General features: G+C 46.1%; 1 protein-coding gene across 2 annotated transcripts in view; it reads left to right on the top strand.

Moving 5' to 3' along the window:
- Window positions 1-5379: 5379 nt before the first annotated feature.
- Window positions 5380-22656, top strand: part of arap3 (ArfGAP with RhoGAP domain, ankyrin repeat and PH domain 3) — a 34916-nt gene continuing 17639 nt past the window's right edge. The window contains exons 1-6 of one of the 2 annotated variants that reach the window (XM_020701772.2): window positions 5380-5532; window positions 17997-18156; window positions 18374-19273; window positions 20444-20484; window positions 22362-22444; window positions 22550-22626. In XM_020701772.2, coding sequence (XP_020557431.1) covers window positions 18047-18156; window positions 18374-19273; window positions 20444-20484; window positions 22362-22444; window positions 22550-22626 — 1211 coding nt within the window. In that variant the 5' untranslated portion in view covers window positions 5380-5532; window positions 17997-18046. The remainder of the gene's footprint in view (window positions 5533-17996; window positions 18157-18373; window positions 19274-20443; window positions 20485-22361; window positions 22445-22549; window positions 22627-22656) is intronic. The other variant, XM_011473148.3, reaches the window with a different exon arrangement.

The following is a 22656-nucleotide window of genomic DNA, read 5'->3' as shown; positions in this document are numbered from 1 at the left end:
TTGAAAGTTTGGTCCATTTGTTTGTCCTCCTGAATCTTCAGCTCTCAAATTTAGTTTAAACTTCGGTTCCTGATGAGAGGCCAACACTTCAAAGCCACAGAGCGGGAAAAATATTTTAAAAATTCCCCTTTTTACTCAGAGGCAGCAACCTGAACGATGTCAAAACGATGACAAAATATGACTGAGAACGGCACAGGAGATGAGTGTTAACTAAAACAAACTGCACTAACGGCCAGTGAGAATACGCTGCATGTTAAAGCTAACTGCCATGAACTAACCAAGTAGTTTACCAAAATGTGAAGACTTGAAAAAAGTTGCTAAACTTTCAAGTTACTTGACGAAGTTGAATAAAGCTAAAGTAAGCTTAAAAAAATGTCTATTGGAAAAAGCAGTCAAGTTAAATTGCTCAATTGCAGAACCGCTCCTAAATCGACAAAGTCCTCATTTGTGGGAGCCCTCCAAAAGCCCCAATAACTGCAATAAAAATGTATTACATGAGCTCCCAAAGTCTGAAATCCAGAAAGATCTGTTTACATTTCATTGCAGATTACAAAAGGTGAACAGTTTAGGAATTTCATACATTGTTCTGTTTTGCTTCATATGTTCCTTTAAGTCTTTGGAATTTTGAATACAGCAAAAACAATGTATTAGTGTCATCTTTATTCAGAAATCTTGTAATAATGTATTTCTGAAGTGGATCCCAGGAAGAATAGTTGCTACATTGACAAACGCCAACAGGGTTTCTTAAATAAACATAAAAAAAAAAAAAAAGGCAGAGTTGGATGCCAGGAATATATAATTTCAATCATTATGAAAAAGATGCAAAACTGTAAATGTATAAAACAAAATAAGAAGGGTTTAGATTAATATTTCTTCGAAGTAAAAAGAAAGTGATTTAATGTGAACACTGACCTTTAGTCTTAGTCTATTACACCATTTTTCTAAAGTATTTTTGTCTTACCAATCAGCTCTTCAGTTCCCGTTACTCTTCTAATAAAAAAACAAAAAAAACCCTTCTGTTTGTCAATGCTAATCTGAAGGAAGAAGTTTGACAATATCCAGGATTTTAGCTTCTCTAGACAATAGCAAAGGGTGTCTAATTGACCACAGGCTTGTATAGAGCTGAGGATCATTCAACATTATATAGGCCCGTGATCCTACCCAAAACAGAGAGAGCATGTAAAGGGAGAACAGCAGAGGTCTAATGGAACTCGCGTGACGTGGAAACTGTCAGTCAGATCTATGATCACCATGGGAACAACGCAACCACTCCCGTCCAGATAAGACCTGACCCAACAAAGGACTTTACCTGATAAGTCAAACCAACTTTACCAGCCTGTCAAGAAGGATCTCATGTCTATGGTTGCAAAGGCTGCATTTAGATGAAACGGCACTATTGATAATGCTTTTGCTGAGTCAGCATTGATATGGATGTCATCACTTTCAGAAGTGCAGTTTCAGTGCTGTGCTGCTCTCCAAAGGTGGACTGAAAATTGTCAAAGCGGCTGTATGTAGCCCTATTTAGAGGAAAGGTTTATTTGGAAAATTAGGGAGCCGGTTTAGCTCGTGCTGGTTTGCGGCGCCTTCCGTCCGTGCTCCCTGTTACCTTCTCTACCTCTGTGCCGGTCCCAAGCCCGGTTTGAGAAGGTTGCGTCAGGAAGGGCATCCGGCGTAAAACATTGCCAAGTTTACCATGCGACTTGTTCGCTGTGGCGACCCCTGATGGGAGAAGCCGAAAGAGTTTGTTGTTTATTTGGAAAATTAGCCCATAAGGACATTTTTCACAATCCATTTTCAGAAACTTCTCCATCCCTTTTTGGGTCACAGGGTTGCTGGAGCATAACCTGGCTACTATTGGGTAAAGGCAGGCTATTCACTAATCAGGTCACCAGTATGCTGCAGGGACACACACACTAACATGCACTCCTAGGGATAATTTTAATTAGTTAAATAATGATGCATTTTTTTGGACTGTTATGATGCACCAGGAGAACATGCAGACTCCACACAGAAAAGTCCCAGCTATGATTTGAGTCAGGGCCTTCAAACTGTGAGGTGAGGGTGCTAACCACTACACCACCATCCAGCCCATTTTGCACAATGATAATGTTTCAGATTCATGATTTATTGTGAAGCGTGTATTTTTGAGGACAAACTATGACCTTTAACCTGCTTATAGATCCTAGGTCCAGATGTATGGTCTTCTACTCGTGAAGACTCCCTCCAGAGTTTGACATTGAAGTGTCTCAGCTGTGGATCTTGTAAAAGTTCACAGATTTCTCTGTCGAGACAAGAAAAACAGAAACTAGAATAACCGGACTTGCAGCTGAGTGGGAGTCTCATCTGATCTCTGTCTGTCTGTAGGCCTGATGTTGATCAGTCCCTAAACAAAACCATGTTTGCAAGATGCAGGTGAGTGCAATGGACCACATGGTGGCGCTGTTATTAGCCTTGTGTCAATCTCTGATGAATCTATGCAGTGTATAGAGTCTTTTGCTGACCGCCTGAGTAGATCCTGACTGGAATGAAGCTCGAAGTTTCTGATGAAGGTTTAGCGCGCTCATCCTGCTCCCACAAGGAAAACGTTACGAGGGACCGTTTCCTTCGTTATTGCCAAAGAATGCAGTGGTAGTCCGGACCCTTGCCCCTGTATTGTCTCAGGCGCTTCCTGTTTCCTGACTGCTCAGCTCTGATTGCAGTTGGAGCAGCGAGGAGGAAACTCCACCACCGTCCAGCTTGTTGCTGCGGAGCGGACGGGACACCACGTCCAGCAGGACTTCCTCCATCCGCCTCTGAAGGACTCACACTCAACATAAGGAAGAAGCACTTATCTATTGGTCTCAAACCTGCTCCAAGGAGCTCTGATAAAACTGTTGGTCATCCTCTTCAACATCAGACAGTCAAGGTCTCATTGGGGGACTCACCAGCAGTCTGTTTGTTTCAGTGTCTTTGGGTTTCAGGTAAGGCAGCAGCTTGGACACCAGCAGGCCACAGCACGGGGAACCCATCTGAACTGTTTTTTATACATGTTAGAAGAGCAATGTTTGTTTTTTCTTACCATTGTGACTTGTAAGCAATAAATTGTTGTAATGGAATTTCAGTCTACTTCTTTTTATTTAATAGAGCTTGTTAATAGAACTACTTGTTTCAAGGTTTTAACATCTCTTTTCATGATTCCTTTCATGTATTTGCTGCATGGACAAATGCTTTTCTGAATGAAGTTTAGTGTTTACATTATATAATTACACTGAAGATTTCTGACTGCACTTGCAGCAGTTCTGAACATCCAACCCGAAAAGTAATTGTGTATGCTGGACCTCTGAGTCAAGTTTACATCAGTCATTTAAAAGCCATTCATTCAAACCACATCTGAAGTTTGCAGATGGTATTGCAACAAGTGGAGAGGTATTGTATCTAGTATCTGTGGAATAAAAAAGTATGAAGAAAAACCCAAAGAACTGATGAAATTTGATGGGAAACTACAGCAGAAAACACACCAGAGTTCCTTTTCTGTCTGCTAAGACCTCCTTTAATAAACCACAGATCTGGGTTAGTATTTGATTTAAGATAAGATAAGATGGGACTTTATTGATCCCCGGAGGGAAATTCAGTTGTCACAGCAGCCAAAGCAAGAAATATAGCAATTAGAAAAAAACAGAAAACAAAGTAGCAATGAGTAAGAATAAAATAGTAATAATAGAAAGTGGAAGTAAAAGTACACGTCATGAATAACATGTTAAATAATTCAATAAATAACAGCAGCGGTTTCAGCAGTCCTATAATCATTTTATAAGACTATCATGCAGGCTCTCTTTGTCCAACCCTAAGACCCAGCTTATCAACAGGCTATAATAAAGATTTCCAATGATAGAAAAACAGCATTAAAACCTCAAACATTAATTCCAGAATGTCAACAATCCACAAAATGGCAGAAACTTTAACAACTTTTTTAGACATTACAACAGGCAAGTGAAATACACATTGACTTTTTGAGAAGAAAAGACTCTGAAACAATCAAAAATATATGTGCTGCTGCTGTGAAACAAACACCGATGAAGTTATTGGCAAAAGAATTGCAATGATTTTACAGTAGGTGTGGAGGGTGTGCTCCCATTGATGAGTCTCAACATGTCAACCAACATCCCAAAATGTAAGAAACAACCTAGGTATAAATTTGTATACCGAGGTTTATAAATACCGTATAAATCAAATTTTGGAAAATATGAAGATCATGAAATCAACTCACAGAACTTTAGTCCAGATGTAACATCAGCACCTGGAAAAATGAAAAGAGAGCAAGGGTCCATGAACAGAGAAGTTCCACAGTTTTTATAAACACCAACAGGCCTCAGGATCTTCTCACTGTATCTCTGTGCATTCAATGCCATATATTACATATACCGGTGTTCTTTGTCCATAACATGCAACTGCCCGTACCATAACCCCACCGCCACCATGGCCAGTCCAATCACAACACTCATCAGAAAACAGCCAATCGGGATGCAGAACACAGTCAACTGTAAATAAATAAATAAACCGTTCAAAATTGCACTAAAAAATCTGCAAAGCAGCAAGACTGAGAAAGGTGAACTGCAATATTGCGAGGGATCTCCGCCTTTGGAGGAATTGCAACATGAAGTGTTTTCCAGCTTTTTCTCTTTTGGGATGGGTGGAGGATCAAATTTCCCATCTCTTACCTTCCTCATTGACCCACATTACTCTTGTAGCTGTTGCAGTTGTGAACATTGACCTAATATGTGTAATCTATTTGGACTGGAGACAGACAAAGGACCTTGTAGAGTTTTAAATTTCACCATGATCATCTTTTGATCTATTGTGAAATTGTTCTCAGAGATCTTTCAGTTATGATTATGCCGTTTTTAGCCAAGATCGTAAAAACCCTTGTTGTATTCTAGGACATAGTTTCTGCAGAGTGGCAGAAGTACATTAGAAATTCACCTCTGAGTTGTAGACGAGACTGTTGGTAAAGAAGTCATCCCCCCTTCTCTTGCCCTTCTTGTTACCGAGAGTTGTCTGTTTAAACGCTCTCCTACTACCTTACAGCCTTTCACAGCCCCTACCTAACATTATCTGTGCAACAAAAATGGTGAGCAATATTTATCCAGACGTACAGTTTTGATCCAGATGTATCCTCAACAATGGAAACTCCAGAAATGTCAAGCCTTTAAAAAAACAATGATCAAATTATTTTTTTCCCACCAGCTTTGTCATACAGACGCACATTTTTAAAGGAATTTTTGACATATTATTTTTATCTTAGTGTGGGACAAAAAAGTTTTACCGGAAGTCTTTTGGGTGCCTGTCTCTTATTATGAAGGCGGGCGGAAGTTGTAGCGGTAGTGGTCTTGTCTGTTTTGTTCCCGCTCAGACCGGAGTTTCCTCCCAGACCTCCCAGTCTCACCCACAGCCTCCCCGGACCGCACCGGCTCTTTCGCCGGGACCGACGCCTCTGACAGCCCAGCAGGGACCCGGGCTGGCCCGAAAGGGTTCTGGAAGCGACCCAAACCCGAGGTGAGACGTTTTCAATCTGTTTCCCCTCAAGCGGAGATTTGGTTCTGCGAAAGTCGGGAGTCCCACGGGATCAGGCCAGACTGTCCCCGGCTCTGCTCGGTGACTCGAAACCGGGTCTGCAGGCTACTCAGCAGACCCGGGTTCGAGCCCCCGGTGGCAGCCTGACGCATGGGCGCCTACAGGTGTGAGTCAGAGTGAGCTATTCTGAGGCAGACGGACTCAGATGATCCAAAAATCCACCGGCTGCCGCACAGCTGGTCTTGGATTCTGTTCAGGTTCTGGCTGTTTGCTTGCTATGGTTCTGGCTCTGTTTTCTGCAGCTGCAGGTAGTGTCTTCAGCTGACAGACTAGGGTGGAACATCCATGAGCTGCTTGTTCTATGTGATCACTCAGAACCAGAACTGGACTGCAGGTTTGTGAGACCTGCCCTCACCCTGCCCTGTGCTGTAAACAGGTGCTCTTCATCAGGGATGCTCTCGTCTTCATCGGTAGTGTCCTAAATGCATCAGAATCAAAACCAGAGTGAGAGCAGCTTCTGCTGTCAAGGTCTGAAGGTGCATGAGCTGCTGGTTTCAAACCTGCAACCCCTGCAGAGTGACATCACAGTGACACACTTGTCTGTAAAGGAGCAGTAAGAGGAAGTGAGGCGCTGCGTCTGCGGTGCTGGAGTAACCTCCTCTCAGTTTCTGATCCAGAAATCATGGATAGCTGTCAGTCAATTTGCCTCAGGTGTGGGCGGAGCCTCAGTGTAACAGTTATCAACAACGCCTCTGTGTTATATGAGCTTTCTGTTTAGCTGCTTTGTTTTTGTTGGTTCTGTCTTTGACAGACAGATGCCTTGTCCAATCACAATCCTGGGTCATGGTTCTGTTCTCAGCTCATGGGATCATAGGTCAGACCTCTAGCCCCTTGAAGAGCACGCGTCTTTGCATAAACATCAGGATCATGCTGAGCCGGGACCGGGATGGTGGTCTTCACTATCAGTTTTGGTCCTGATGAAGCGGACCCGGTTGGCAGAAGGTTTTAAAGAATAAAACGGACTGAAGGCAAACTTTTAATGAGGAGGTTGGAAACAAACCCAGACAAACAGGAAGCACCTGAGGGGCCCGCTCACACGCTCTGCTGTCAGAACATTCAGGAGCCGGATCCCAGCTCTTTGCTCCCAACGCTCCCAGCGTTCCCAGTGCTCCCAGTGTTCCATCAGCCTCAGGCAGGAACAATTAGCTGTCTGTTCTCTACTACAGAGCAGCTCCATTGTTCTCCCGTGCTGCGCTCTGGCCTCTCAGCTTCTTTTAGTCCAACTCGCATTCAGAACCAATTCAGTCCTGCAGCACTTTGATTGGCAACCATGACAACCAGCACACGACCAGTACGACCCACTGGAGAAATCTGATCCAGAATCAGTTTCTACCTGATCTCAGTGATTCACAAACATTTTATATGTGTCTGTGTTTTTTCAGTACTGGTCTGCAGTGGTCTGGACTGGACTGGACTGGTCTGCAGTGGTCTGGACTGGACTGGTCTGCAGTGGTCTGGACTGGACTGTACTAGTTTGCAGTGGTCTGGACTGTACTGGACTGGTCTGAAGTAGTCTGGATTGGACTGTACTAGTTTGCAGTGGTCTGGACTGTACTAGTCTGCAGTGGTTTTGACTGGACTGTACTAGTTTGCAGTGGTCTTGACTGTACTGGACTGGACTGGTCTGTGGTTGTCTGTACTGGACTGTACTAGTCTGTGGTGGTCTGTACTGGACTGTACTAGTCTGTGGTGGTCTGGACTGTACTGTACTAGTTTGCAGTGGTCTGGACTGTAATGGTCTGGAGTGGTCTGGACTGGACTGTACTAGTTTGCAGTGGTCTGGACTGTACTGGTCTGCAGTGGTCTTGACTGGACTGTACTAGTTTGCAGTGGTCTTGACTGTACTGGACTGGACTGGACTGGTCTGCAGTGGTCTGGACTGGACTGCACTGGTCTGTGATCATCACCTCCCAGGTGGTCCAGCACATAATCCTCCTTTTCGATGATCCCTTTCCAGTGTTTCTAACTTTAAAGTAATCTTGGAGGACTTTTGCGGTTCTTGCTGCTTGTGGTGCTGTCGTTGTACCTGACCACTTTTTCAGGAATGTAATGTTTGTTTCAGATCCTGACCTCTGACCTGTGAAGCGCTAAGATACAAGGCTGGTCTTCACCTTTGTTTCTGTTGTGTTTATCTCCCGTCTTGGGGGCGTGAGCTCAGCGCAGCAGCAAGAACAGACACGTCTGCTGCTGGTTGTCCTCCGCTCTGTCACGTCTGCGGCTGCACAGTCCCCGTCCTCACAGCTCTGCCTGAAGAGGCTGTCGAGACCTTTGCCTGTAGAAACATCGGGACATGGGGATGAGGACGGAGAAGGAATGTGAGGAGCTGAGGGAGAGGCAGAGGAGCGAGGAGGGGAGGAAGGGTGCGCTCAGTGTTCTGGGACATGAAGGAGGGGCTGAACGAGGAGGAAGACTCCTTTCAGAATTTGCAGGAAGAGTGACTGCTGTGACAACCGAACCTGGACACCTCAGACTAGGAGGAGCGCCGGTTCTGATCCGCTGTCAGGAAACGGGACTGCCATTTGTATCTTTTTCCTGACAGGCTGATCTATTTTAACCTGCATCACTCACACCTGCTTCGTCATGAGGTGGGTGGAGCCTGTCCACAACAGACCAGCCCACAAAACCCAACAATAATAAGACTTTAATCTATTTTGAAGAAATCAATTGGAGTTCAAGTGTATTTAGTTCTGGTTGTTATTCGGCTGGAGCTCCTCCAGTTCTGCTGGTCTGGTCCTGGAGGGTGTGAGCAGTGGGGTCCAGCTGCAGAGGAGGACGTCCTGATGGTTCTGTGTGCGTTTCCTGTGTGCGACGTGAGGGACGTCTGCATCCTGTGTTTTCAGATTCACAGAGCTGATTACAAGAACAGGTCAGAGACATACGGGGGTGAAGAGGTGAGGTGGGGGAGGGAAGACCAAGGCCGGCTGATGATGGGTTCGGGTGTTTCTGGTTCAGCGGAGAGCTCAGAAGGAATGCTGGCAATGTTTGGCTTTTATTTTGAAAAATGGATCAGTGAAGAGGCTGCATCCTGTCGTTAAACACCAGCTCGGAACCGAGGGCCTTTTTGGACTTCAGCGGTGAGTTTGAGTTCTGCCTGAGAGTCTGTGGCTTCAGTTTGGGTCATCAGTTGTTGACTGTTGTTTCTGGGCTCCTGGTTGGGGCCCCCGTCTTTGGTGTTGGCGTGTGTTTGGAGGTGGAAGTGGGGTGGAAGTGGGATGGGAGTGTCCGTATCCTCCCGCTGCGTTTCCTTGCCTTGCTCCCTGACTTCCTGCCTCCCTGAAAAGCTCTCCAGACTCTCCTCTGCTATTTCTCAGACCCGATCAGAAAGTTCTGACAGGTTGAGAACCTTTGTTGAGTTCTGATTGTTGTTGTAAGCGCAGCGCTTTGATTTTTGTTCTTTGCTTAAATGATTCTCATCAGACATGCTCAAAAATGAAACCTGTTTTATTTTGTGTCTCGGTTCTGCAAAGTTCTGGATTCTAAAACGGAGCAGAAACTGTTGAATGAAGACGAAGAAGAGATGAAGAATCTAAGTGCAATAATTCTCATCTGTTGCCTTCATTTGGAGCTTGATGAATGACCTTCTCACACCCTCAGTCTTCCTCCATAAATACCAGAGTGTGCATAAAAACGTGCACATTTTCTGTGTGCGAGGCTTTGTTCTGGTCCCAGAACTGAACGGGGGCTGATCTAGGATCAGAAAAACAGAAGTCTGTTGGAGGAAGCTGCTGTGACTCACTTCCTCCGCTGCGTCCTGCTGGACAGCATTGACGTCTGAATGTGTCAGTCTGTGTGTGTGAGTGTGGGTGTGTGCGCGTAAGTGTGCATGTGCGTGTCCAAACTTTGTTTCTCCTTCTGCTACAGGAAACCGTTACAGTGATGATGTCATTGGTGTCCTGATGACATCATCTCTGGATTCTCCTAGCTGTCCTCTCATAGTCTTGCGGCAGCATGTCAGTGGAGGTTCTCCTCCATCCAGGTGACGTCTTCAAGTCTGGACTTCAAATCTTCTCTCTTGAAATGTTTCAGCTCTCATCCAAGTGGCTTCATCAGTCTGGTTTCCAAAACCGCTTTATGTTGCCTGTTCTCTGTCACGCTGAGCGTGCTCAGAATCGTCCCGGTCCATTGTTCTCCTTGTTCTGGAGGAAAAAAGGAAAGAACTGCGGAGTCAGAAGATGCTGCGATCATTGAAAGAAAGAAGCAGCAACATCCGAACTTCAGTGCAGCTGTGAATCCCAACACTCTGCACGGGGTATGAGACACCGATGAAGACCGTGGATGAAGATGTTCAATTTTAAAAATAAATTTTCTCATTTTATGAACCAAAAGTCAAATAGAGATCCAAGAAAGCATCCTGAAGCTCTGTTAATCGCATGGATGCTAGTCAGCACAGTAATGATGACCATCTTTATTCTTGTTTTCTTCAGATTCCTACAAATCCAATCTGAAACTGAAATGGTCCTAAAGTTACGACTAGAAACAAAGTCAGAAAGATTGTTATAAATAATAATAATCCCAGATTCTGAATGGAACATTAACAGTCAGATTAAATCTATAACATCACCAGCATTTAGCTCCTTAAAAGCATCACCAAAAATCAAAGCATTTCATTCTAGAATGAAAGACCTGGAGAGACGTGCTGCTCCTAGGCTGCTCCATGGTTGCTCCAAGGCTGCTCCATGGTTGCTCCATGGTTGCTCCAAGGCTGCTCCAAGGTTGCTCCAAGGCTGCTACATGGTTGCTCCAAGGTTGCTCCAAGGCTGCTCCATGGTTGCTCCAAGGCTGCTCCAAGGTTGCTCCAAGGCTGCTACATGGTTGCTCCAAGGTTGCTCCAAGGCTGCTCCATAGTTGCTTCATGGTCGTGACAAGGTTGCTCCAAGGTTGCTTAAAGGTTGCTCCAAGGTTGCTCCTATGCTGCTCCAAGGTTGCTCCTATGCTGCTCCAAGGTTGCTCCTAGGCTGCTCCAAGGTTGCTCCTAGGCTGCTCCAAGGTTGCTCCAAGGCTGCTCCATGGTTGCGACAAGGCTGCTCCATGGTTAGTCCAGGTTGCTCCAAGGCTGCTCCAATGTTGCTCCAAGGCTGCTCAAAGGTTTCTCCTAGGCTGCTCCATGGTTGGTTCATGGTTGCTTCATGGTTGCTTCATGGTTGCTTCATGGTTGCTCCAAGGTTGCTCCTATGCTGCTCCAAGGTTGCTCCTAGGCTGCTCCAAGGTTGCTCCAAGGCTGCTCCAAGGTTGCTCCAAGGCTGCCCCAAGGTTGCGACAAGGCTGCTCCATGGTTAGTCCAGGTTGCTCCAAGGCTGCTCCAATGTTGCTCCAAGGCTGCTCAAAGGTTTCTCCTAGGCTTCTCCATGGTTGCTTCATGGTTGCTTCATGGTTGCTTCATGGTTGCTCCAAGGTTGCTCAATGGTTGCTTCAAGGTTGCTCCATGGTTACTCCATGGTTGCTCCAAGGCAGCTCCAGGGTTGCTCCATGGTTGCTCCAAGGTTGCTCCTAGGCTGCTCCATGGTTGCTCCAAGGCTGCTCCATGGTTGCTCCATGGTTGCTCCAAGGTTGCTCCTAGGCTGCTCCACGGTTGCTCCTAGGCTGCTCCACGGTTGCTCCAAGGCTGCTCCAAGGTTGCTCCAAGGCTGCTACATGGTTGCTCCAAGGTTGCTCCAAGGCTGCTCCATGGTTGCTTCATGGTCGTGACAAGGTTGCTCCAAGGTTGCTCCAAGGTTGCTTTAAGGTTGCTCAAAGGTTTCTCCTAGGCTGCTCCATGGTTGGTTCATGGTTGCTTCATGGTTGGTTCATGGTTGCTCCAAGGTTGCTCCTAGGCTGCTCCAAGGTTGCTCCTAGGCTGCTCCAAGGTTGCTCCTAGGCTGCTCCAAGGTTGCTCCTAGGCTGCTCCATGGTTGCGACAAGGCTGCTCCATGGTTAGTCCAGGTTGCTCCAAGGCTGCTCCAATGTTGCTCCAAGGCTGCTCAAAGGTTTCTCCTAGGCTGCTCCATGGTTGGTTAGTGGTTGCTTCATGGTTGCTTCATGGTTGCTCCAAGGTTGCTCCTATGCTGCTCCAAGGTTGCTCCTAGGCTGCTCCAAGGTTGCTCCAAGGCTGCCCCAAGGTTGCGACAAGGCTGCTCCATGGTTAGTCCAGGTTGCTCCAAGGCTGCTCCAATGTTGCTCCAAGGCTGCTCAAAGGTTTCTCCTAGGCTGCTCCATGGTTGCTTCATGGTTGCTTCATGGTTGCTCCAAGGTTGCTCAATGGTTGCTTCTAGGTTGCTCCATGGTTACTCCATGGTTGCTCCAAGGCAGCTCCATTGTTGCTCCAAGGTTGCTCCATGGTTGCTCCAAGGCTGCTCCATGGTTGCTCCAAGGCTGGTCCATGGTTGCTCCAAGGTTGCTCCATGGTTGCTCCATGGTTGCTCCAAGGCTGCTCCATGGTTGCTCCAAGGCTGCTCCAATGTTGCTCCAAGGCTGCTCCAAGGCTGCTCCAATGTTGCTCCAAGGTTTTTCCTAGGCTCCTCCATGGTTGCTTCATGGTTGCTCCATGGTTGCTCCAAGGTTGCTCAATGGTTGCTTCAAGGTTGCTCTATGGTCTCTTCATGGTTGTTTCATGGTTGCTCCAAGGTTGCACAAGGTTGCTCCACGGTTGCTCCATGGTTGCTCCGAGGCTGCTCCAAGGTTGCTCCAAGGCTGCTCCAAGGTTGCTCCAAGGTTGCTCCAAGGCTGCTCCATGGTTACTCCATGGTTGCTCCAAAGCTGCTCCAAGGTTGCTCCATGGTTGCTCCTAGGCTGCTCCACGGTTGCTCCAAGGCTGCTCCAAGGTTGCTCCAAGGTTGCTCCAAGGCTGCTCCATGGTTACTCCATGGTTGCTCCAAAGCTGCTCCAAGGTTGTTCCAAGGTTGCTCCTAGGCTGCTCCACGGTTGCTCCAAGGCTGCTCCAAGGTTGCTCCAAGGCTGCTACATGGTTGCTCCAAGGTTGCTCCAAGGTTGCTCCAAGGCTGCTCCATGGTTGCTTCATGGTCCTGACAAAGTTGCTCCTAGGCTGCTCCAAGGCTGCTCCAAGGTTGCTCCAAGGCTGCTACATGGTTGCTCCAAAGCTGCTCCATGGTTGCTCCAAGGCTGCTCCATGGTTGCTCCATGGTTGCTCCAAGGTTGCTCCTAGGCTGCTCCACGGTTGCTCCAAGGCTGCTCCAAGGTTGCTCCAAGGCTGCTCCATGGTTGCTTCATGGTCGTGACAAGGTTGCTCCAAGGTTGCTTTAAGGTTGCTCCAAGGTTGCTCCTATGCTGCTCCAAGGTTGCTCCTAGGCTGCTCCAAGGTTGCTCCAAGGCCGCTCCATGGTTGCGACAAGGCTGCTCCATGGTTAGTCCAGGTTGCTCCAAGGCTGCTCCAATGTTGCTCCAAGGCTGCTCAAAGGTTTCTCCTAGGCTGCTCCATGGTTGCTTCATGGTTGCTTCATGGTTGCTTCATGGTTGCTCCAAGGTTGCTCCAAGGCTGCTCAAAGGTTTCTCCTAGGCTGCTCCATGGTTGCTTCATGGTTGCTTCATGGTTGCTCCAAGGTTGCTCAATGGTTGCTTCAAGGTTGCTCCATGGTTACTCCATGGTTGCTCCAAGGCAGCTCCATGGTTGCTCCAAGGTTGCTCCATGGTTGCTCCAAGGTTGCTCCATGGTTGCTCCAAGGCTGCTCCATGGTTGCTCCAAGGCTGCTCCAAGGTTGCTCCAAGGCTGCTCCATGGTTGCGACAAGGTTGCTCCAATGTTGCTCCAAGGCTGCTCCATGGTTGCGACAAGGTTGCTCCAAGGTTGAGACAAGGCTGCTCCATGGTTATTCCATGGTTGCGACAAGGTTGCTCCAAGGTTGAGACAAGGCTGCTCCATGGTTACTCCATGGTTGCTCCAAGGCTGCTCCAATGTTGCTCCAAGGCTGCTCCAATGTTGCTCCAAGGTTTTTCCTAGGCTGCTCCATGGTTGCTTCATGGTTGCTCCATGGTTGCTCCAAGGTTGCTCAATGGTTGCTTCAAGGTTGCTCTATGGTCTCTTCATGGTTGTTTCATGGTTGCTCCAAGGTTGCACAAAGTTGCTCCACGTTTGCTCCATGGTTGCTCCGAGGCTGTTCCGAGGTTGCTCCTAGGCTGCTCCACGGTTGCTCCAAGGCTGCTCCAAGGTTGCTCCAAGGCTGCTACATGGTTGCTCCAAGGTTGCTCCAAGGCTGCTCCATGGTTGCTTCATGGTCGTGACAAGGTTGCTCCAAGGTTGCTCCAAGGTTGCTCCAAGGCTGCTCCATGGTTGCTTCATGGTCGTGACAAGGTTGCTCCAAGGTTGCTCCGAGGTTGCTCCTAGGCTGCTCCACGGTTGCTCCAAGGCTGCAGGGCTCGACATAGCCATTTGTCCGCTGGCCCGGTCCTGTTTTTCGAGCAGTGCGGACCACAAGACTTTACTTTTCACTTGTCCGCTCGGGCCACTAAAATATCTAATGGTTTATACATTCTTCACCTTTTTCAATAAAGTAAATTTTGCGAAAACGTGTAGATTTACCTCGTCTTCATGATTTAGTTTTTTCTGCTAGTCCTGTGTTCAGACTTCAAGGGTTTCTATGGGAAACCTTCGATCACTTCTCCTTCTCTCCCGCCTGCGCGCGCGCGCGGCTTTCACTGCCGAGCACCACGCGGCACGCGCTCACTACTTTTTTTTTTCAAACTTTATTGAATGTAACAATTCAATACAAAACAATGTTAAACAGCAACAACGAAGGCACAAGCCAGTGGGTTATTATTACATTTGATTATAAATCCGACACCGTCACTGAAGAGAGACTGAAGCATGTCAGAGATGTGGAAGACATGGCAGGAATAGAAAGGAATATGTTAGATGGAGTAATGGGTATAATTAGTAGTATGGACAGCAAGATATTTAATGAATGCATTGAAGATGAAACTGTATCCACTAAGCTTTAAGCTGAATGTCAAAGAATCAAAGGCAACTCCAAATACCTGAATCTCAGACTCAAATGCAGTAGAATGTTAAACTACTTAATTTTGTTTTTCTTTACAACACTGTAAGCAGTAAGTATTTCTAGTTAGCTGAATGATCTCAGTTAGACCTGCACAATATGGGGAAAACTCGCGATATGCGATATCAGAGATTAAAATTGCGATAACGATATAATTTGCGGTATATAAACAAACAGCAAAATAACCAAATAACCATTCCCAGTTTAAAAATTATACTCCAAATGACCCACGTTGACATAGGTTACAAACATCTAACATAACAGGGCTCCATCTGATTGGTCAACAATGTGAAGGCGTCCATCCGATTGGTCAAATGCATTAAGGGATTTATTTGATTCGTTAAATGGTTCAAGCTGCCATTAGATTGTTTTAACACATTTAAGGTTTATGATTTATTGCGATATTTGCCGTTAAAAGCACCATGAAAACTTCTGAACTAGTGTTACCTACTACACTGCAGTGCTCTCTTCAAAACATCTGAAACAGACTAGAGCAGATTTAAGTTTGATATGGTCTATTTTCAGTCATTGAAAAGTGTAGAAATAAGTGATGTCACCAGAATGCACCAAATTGCACCATATTAAAAGTTTCCGGGGGGGCATGCCCCCGGACCCCCCTAAAGTTGCAAGCACCTGCGGAGCGGCGGGTTTCGCTGTGCGCGGTGTCGGGCCAGTAACTTTCAAAAACTACTGGCCCTGTGGGCCAGTGCAAATTTCTGGGCTATGTCAACCCCTGGGCTGCTCCAAGGTTGCTCCAAGGCTGCTACATGGTTGCTCCAAGGTTGCTCCAAGGCTGCTACATGGTTGCTCCAAGGTTGCTCCAAGGCTGCTCCATGGTTGCTTCATGGTCGTGACAAGGTTGCTCCAAGGTTGTTCCGAGGCTGCTCCAAGGCTGCTCCATGGTTGCTCCAAGGTTGCTCCTAGGCTGCTCCACAGTTGCACCAAGGCTGCTCCAAGGTTGCTCCAAGGCTGCTCCATGGTTGCTCCAAGGTTGCTCCTAGGCTGCTCCACAGTTGCTCCAAGGCTGCTCCAAGGTTGCTCCAAGGCTGCTACATGGTTGCTCCAAGGTTGCTCCAAGGCTGCTACATGGTTGCTCCAAGGTTGCTCCAAGGCTGCTACATGGTTGCTCCAAGGTTGCTCCAAGGCTGCTCCATGGTTGCTTCATGGTCGTGACAAGGTTGCTCCAAGGTTGCTCCGAGGTTGCTCCAAGGCTGCTCCAAGGTTGCTCCAAGGTTGCTCCTAGGCTGCTCCACAGTTGCTCCAAGGCTGCTCCAAGGTTGCTCCAAGGTTGCTCCAAGGCTGCTCCATGGTTGCTTCATGGTCGTGACAAGGTTGCTCCTAGGCTGCTCCTAGGCTGCTCCAAGGTTGCTCCAAGGTTGCAACAAGGCTGCTCCATGGTTGCTACATGGTTGCTCCATAGTTGTGCACCAAAGCACATCTCAGACACGTTGGTTCCTCATGAACCAGCTGGAGCTCTAAGAAGTTTAGGGACAGACGTTTTGCTGCTGTGTGGTCAGGACTAAACACGGTGAAGACTCAGTTTTATCATCTTGGACGTTCCCTGTGATGACAGTGTTCAAGTCCAGACTAAAAGCTGTTCCTTTTTGATTCGTGTGTGACAGCTGAAAGTCTCGTCTCAGCTCTTCTTTCATTTCTTGTTTTAAATTGTTCTTTTAATTAAATAGATTTGAGTGTTTTTATTTAAATTTTGTCCATAAGCTTTTAATTTACCCTTTTAATTGTGATGAACACTTGTGTAGTAAATGTTTACACATAAACCTGCCTTTGCCCTGTTTTCAGGAGCTAAATATTAGCCTGTAGAGCAACCAGAGCTGCTTTTATTTTGAAAATGTTTAGATAAAGAGAAAATGATCCGTTAATCTGTTTGGTTGTCTCAGAACCTTTGAAGTTCTGTCGTAGCTGTCCAAAACAATAAAAAAGCTGCTTTTTTTCTTAAATCATTTGAAAACATACATGGATTAGAGGGGGGAGGACAACATCAAATTCTTAGTTGGATTGTTTCTGCAGTCTCGCATAAAACTATTTCATTTTGTTTCACATTCACTGTTTTGACTGAGAAGACAGAAACTGGCAACATGCACTTTTGTTGCTTGTGAGAACAAAACATCACTATCATTTTCATGCTCTCCTCCTATATGTGTGGGCTTTCTACGGGAACTCCCACAGTCCAAAAACATGCTTCAGAAGTTAATTGCTACCTCTAAGTTGTCGTTGCCTCTTAAGTGTGTGTGTGACACTTGCAACAGACTGGCGACATGTTAAGGGTGTTTCCCGCCTCCACTCTGGGCTACTGCAAGGGATTCAGCGAATGGATGGAGATCATTTTCATAATAATAATAATAATAATAATAATAATAATAACAATGCACAGATGATCCTGCTGTGCATTATGGGTACCTGGGTTCATAAACTGAGAGGATCTGGAAGGTGCTTAAGCCCCTCCCCTCAGGCTGCAGATCCTCCTGATGGACCTTCTGACGTGGTGATACAAACGCTGTCTCTTCACTTCCTGTTTTCCTGCTGACGTCAGCTGATGGTTTTCTGTGGAACTCGACTGGTTCTGGTCGGAGTATGAGAACCCTGATCATGAAAGAGGTTTGTCCTCCTTTGGATGAGGTCTGGACCTGCAGACAGATGGAACCTTTGTCCTTGATGAGCTGATGTTTGGTGCTCCGTACATTTACAGATAGCAGATAGCATCAGAATGGAGCACACCAACTTCTTTTTTTTTTTTTTTTTTTTTTTTTTTTTTTTTTTTACTTTCTACTCAGTTTTTCCTTGAAAGCCCTCCCACCCTGCAGCTGGATGCAGCACATCTCTGCTGTAGACACTCCCTGCATCCTGTGTGTGTGTTTGTGCTGGTTATAAATGGACTACTGCTCCGTCCTCTAGCCTTTTTCTCTGTTATGTGTTGTGAGAGCCTCCAGGAAAGACTTGGCGTTGAGTGAGCTCTGACTGAAACGTAGACTCTCCTCTGACTGTCTGAGCCTCGGCTGAAGATCTTTGCTTCTTATCCTCTGTGCTCCCTTCTGAAACCAGCCTCTACTGGGCTCTTGAGGAACTGCAACATTGCTTCCGTTTTGGGAATGGAAAGTGTGGGCTTAGTGCTTTATTAGCTGACTGTTGCAGCAGACAATCCCTCTCCTTCAGCAGTTGTTCTTCTCACTGCTCTTTTCGGTGTTTAAAGGAAGATACTATCTTTTTTTTTGGTTATAAGGTAAAATATACAGAACTGAAGTTGGGAGTTACCATGGCGGTACCACAATGCACAACCTGGAGCTGAGGGGCGAGCGTGTCCCTGAGAGGAGGACTGTTCCTGCAGCAACAAAGAATGATGATGGATGAGCAAAGATCCCACGCCTGACTGTGCTGTCTTCCTCAGATGGACTCCTCTCCTCTACTGCTGCTGTAGGTCAGGGATGGCCAAAGCGTATGCGGCTGGCGGAGGGGACGAATCCTTATCCAGACTCCGTGGTTGTCATGGCTTCACTGGATGGAAGCACGCCGGTTGAGACGCTTCTGGCCGCGATCCATCTGGAGAGGTGAGCATGGAACAGGAGATGTTTGTAAACATCTGGAACAACTGGAGGTTGAAGAAGCTAACAAAGACATCAGACACTCTCAAAAGTCAACCCCAAACAGACATGGTGTTATGGGAGTTTCACTCTGTTTACGCTGTATTTTCTAATCCCTTCAGGTACAGACATGCATGTTTTTATTTAAAGGCACATCTTCTGACGTCTGCTGTCATCTCTGCAGGTACCTGGACTCCTTTAAGAGAGCCAGTTTGTTGTTGGCTAGAGACTTCACGCACCTGGACCATGACGCCTTGATCAGTCTGGGTGTAACGGCCACAGGACACAGGAAGAGGATCCTGCGTCTGGTCCACCTCATCCAGAGACAGAAGACGGATAACCCACGTGGTCGCTGTCAGTCCATGACGGAGTCGGGCTGGTCCACCACGGCTTCACGAAACTCAGCCGGACTGAGCAAAAGTTCAACACCGGACCTTTCCTCCATGTCAGACGACCCTGACACCAGCAGACAGCCGGTGAAGCCGGTTCCCAAGCCCAGGACTGTTTTCAACCGCAGCAGGACTGTGCCGGTCAACTTTTGCCCGTCACCGGACCCTGCCCCGCCCCCAGACAAGAGACAGTCCCAAGAGTCAATTTGCCTCACCGTGTTGGAGGACGTGAGCTCAGACACGCCCACAGCTGAGAACAGCCAAGCCTCTGAGGCCACACCCAACCACAGCCAGAGACAAAGGCAGGCGGGCAGGACCCGGCCCAGCCGCAGCCTCTCTCTGTGTGACAGTCTTGGGTCACTGCCCCCCGTTCCCCCTCGGCTGAACCGCAGGGCTGTGGTCTCCATGTCTCCACCCTCTTCGTCCCCCTCTTCCTCCTCACCTGTGCGCTCGGATCAGAGACCGGTGTTGTCCTCTCAGTCGTTTCGTTCTGACAGTCTGGACAGTAGCAGACTCTCTGGATCTCCACCTTCAGGTTCTCCCCGAGGACCGGGGGTGGAGATGGTGTCTAATGAAATTTACTGGGGCTCCTCACCTGTCTCTACTGCCCCCAATGGAGGGAGGCGTTACTGCAGCCAACAGTCAGCTCCGCCGACTCCACCCAGAAATACACCAGAGAGGAACCGCAAAGACAGGTGGGTACTTCAGTTAATGATGGGCGTGTAATTGAGTCACACATTTTAGAAAGAAGACACATGAGAACAGTTCAAAAACACGCCAGAAAAACATGGACTGCACCTCCAGATTAGAAATGAGCTCCTCCCCAGAGTGAAGGGCTTGAAGCTTTTGAACTTTATGTTCCAAAGAGAGAAACCTACAACCACAAGGTTTCTGGTTAATGAGGGGTTTAAACCACAGATACAACAGGCAGAAATTAGCTGAGGAGACGCCCAGGAGAAACAGATAGATGGATAATTATGGATGAAGATGATGGATGAATGGACAGACAGAGAGGTGAATGGGTTAATAGAGGATGGATGGATGGACAGTAGGGTGATTGGATAGAGGGATTAATAGAGAACAGAATAGATGAATGGTAGATGGATGGACAGACAGACAGAGGAGTGAAGAGATGGATGGATAGATGATGGATGGACAGGGAGGTGTAAAAGAATGGATGATGGATGGACAGACAGACAGAGGGGTGGATGGATTGATGGATGGACGGGTTATTAGAGGATGGATGGATAATAGATGGATAGACAGAGGGTTGATTGGATGGATGGATGGGTGGATTAATGGAGGATGGACAGACATAGTGTTGGATTCTCAAATGAGGGATGGATTGATTGACGGACAGACAGGGGTGAATGGATGGATGGATGGATTATTAGATGATGGATGGACCAACATGGGGTGGGATGGATGGATATTAAAATTCACCAACAAAGCCAACAAAAGATCAGAACCAAGAAATGTTGGTAGAAAGTAAAAGTAATGCGTGGTTAAAAACAAACAAGTCCACTTCTTCTTCTTTTTTTTCTTTTTTTTAAATAACCTGGAGACACTAATCCAATGTTGAATCTAAAATAATTCAACCACAGAGTCAAACGTTGTAGGGATGGAATGATAGAGGACGTCTTCAGCAGATTTCAGTACTGTGCATTCATCCAGTGAGTTACAGTTTGTAACTGTCTTCATGTCTGGACCTGGATGCTGGTTCAGATCCAGGTCCAGGCGCTTGGTGTTTGCAGTGTCTCCTCCTCCGTGGCGTTTACTCTCAGAGCTGCACGAGCAGCAGTATGAGCTCCAAAGTCTCTAAACTGAATGATGAATGGAAGTGACACTTTACTTCTCACTTTCAGGGCCAGCACTTTAAGCAACAACTCCTCAGGATCAGCCAGAGGTGAGATGCTTGTTCAGAAATGACACACTAACGGCCTCTGAAACAGTGAGACATGCAGCTGCCACTTCACCACATAAAAAAGATCTTATCTTCTAACTGGCATTATTCCTCTAAGTCCAGCCTGGATAAAAAAAGCTTCTTTCAAACTGCACCCAATGTTCTTCTGTGTCTGAAAAAACCCTCTTCAAATGCAGCCATGAAGAAAAACGGTTTAAAAACAAGCTAAAGATCCAAATAATTAAATAAAACTAAACTTGTGACCTTAACAGGCAAAAATGTAACTTATGTCTTTAAGATTGGTATTATTGATAAATCCCAAATCAACATGAATGCTAATATATCTACAGTCAGTATTTTTACTGCTTAAAAATAAACCAAAAAAATTAATATTTAAAAGACTAAGATACATTTCCAATGGCAAATTCACTGAAAATGTTGGAAAATTGAAAGAAAACACATCAACACGAGCCTTAAAATACTGTTAGTAGGGTAAATTGGTACTCTAAACGCTTAATCTACTAACAATATAACAGCTCAAATGAAAAAATTCAAATGCAAATTATTTTTCAAAGTATTTCCCAAGAAAACTAAAAATACCAAACGTGAGCTGAAATTAATGCAACTATATTGCCGTGTATGCAATATTTTATTAATGCAGAAAAATATATACAGTAAATAAATAAAAAATTCATTACAGATATAAAAGTGCTTTTAAAAAAACAAATTAACTGTAAAATTGTTCAATTATTCGTTTATTGTATATTCTAATTGTTAAATTTGCTGCAACAGTTAAAGTTGAGTTTAAAGACCCACTCAGGTGGAAACCGTGCTTTTGGTGTTTTTAACATGTTCTTGGGCATTTTTCTAATGATAAAGAAAATTAAGATATAAACTGCATTTCTGACTATTTCTTTATTCAAATTGCTGTGAATCAGGAGCAGATAAAAAAATGCAGTTTGAAAAAGAGCTTATTTGTTGTTATGTAGAGAAGATGCTGGGCGAGCTTCCTGCTCCGTTCTGATCCACGTGCATCATACTCCCGCGGCAGCAGAGTCAAGTCCGGCTACACCAACTGCCAGCATGGCAGCAAAACCAGTCAGTAAAACGTTTGGCTCTTTGATTATTTGTTTAATTTAATTTAGTGCCAACATTAGGATTACCATTGCAGCAACACATCATCAGTAGGGTAAAAGTAGCCTGTCTCACGAGGGTCATGGGTCCATGAATTACCTTGTTTTCCTCGTCTGAGCTGGAATCTGGATCCAAACTGTACGTCTGGATGGATCTGATATTGCTCCACATGTTTGTTACAGACACCTCATGTTAGGTTGGGTATGTGAGGGGCTGTAAGCTATCAGGAGAGTAAACAAAGGGTTAATGTGAAATAAACAACTCAGAGGTGAATTTCAAATGAACGACTGCCGCTTTGCACAAACATAGTTCTAAAATACGATCCAAGTTATTAGATTATGGCCAAAAACAGCACAATCATAATTAAGAGACCACTGGAAACACTTTGAACATAGATCAACAGATGGTCAGAGTGGGTCTTTAAGCTATATTACATGTGAAATGTTTTTAAACTTGTTTATTGCCAATAAATGGAGCCTGAATAAGGATTATTAACAGCAAAAATACATGTTTAGTGCTTTAATTAGTTAAAGGAAAGCACAGCTAAAGGAGCTGAGTCATGGTAATGTTGAGGACTTTACTTTGACTCTAGTCTGCGGGCTTTTCCTAACACAGTAACACTGTTGTTTTTTGTGATGCTAACAGTATGAATGGGACTAAAGTGCTGTAATAAAGTTCAGCTTTACGCTGATGATGTCAGTCCAGTACTTCTGCTGTGATGAAGAACACATCGCTCTGTTCTACAGCCTCAACAGATGACCCCGATGAGGAGATCAGTCCGTACTGCGAGACTGTTTACCAATCCAGGCGACCTCCACACAACAGCGAGGTGAGGCCTGACAAGCCCCGCCCCCTGCCTTTCTCGTGATGGAACAGCGGTCATGTTTGCCTCAGAAAGAAGGAGCATCTGCTGACTGAATGGTTTGTCCTGCAGAATGAGAGGAGCAGAGGGGATGAACGAGAGATGAAGATGGATGAGAGAGGCACGCAGAGGCACACAGAGGATCATGGGTAAGAAAGCGGCAGACTGACCTGCTCCAA

Source organism: Oryzias latipes, chromosome 10 (genome assembly GCF_002234675.1).
Source record: "Oryzias latipes chromosome 10, ASM223467v1".
Lineage (NCBI taxonomy): Eukaryota > Metazoa > Chordata > Actinopteri > Beloniformes > Adrianichthyidae > Oryzias > Oryzias latipes.
This window is presented reverse-complemented; position numbering and strand designations above follow the sequence as displayed.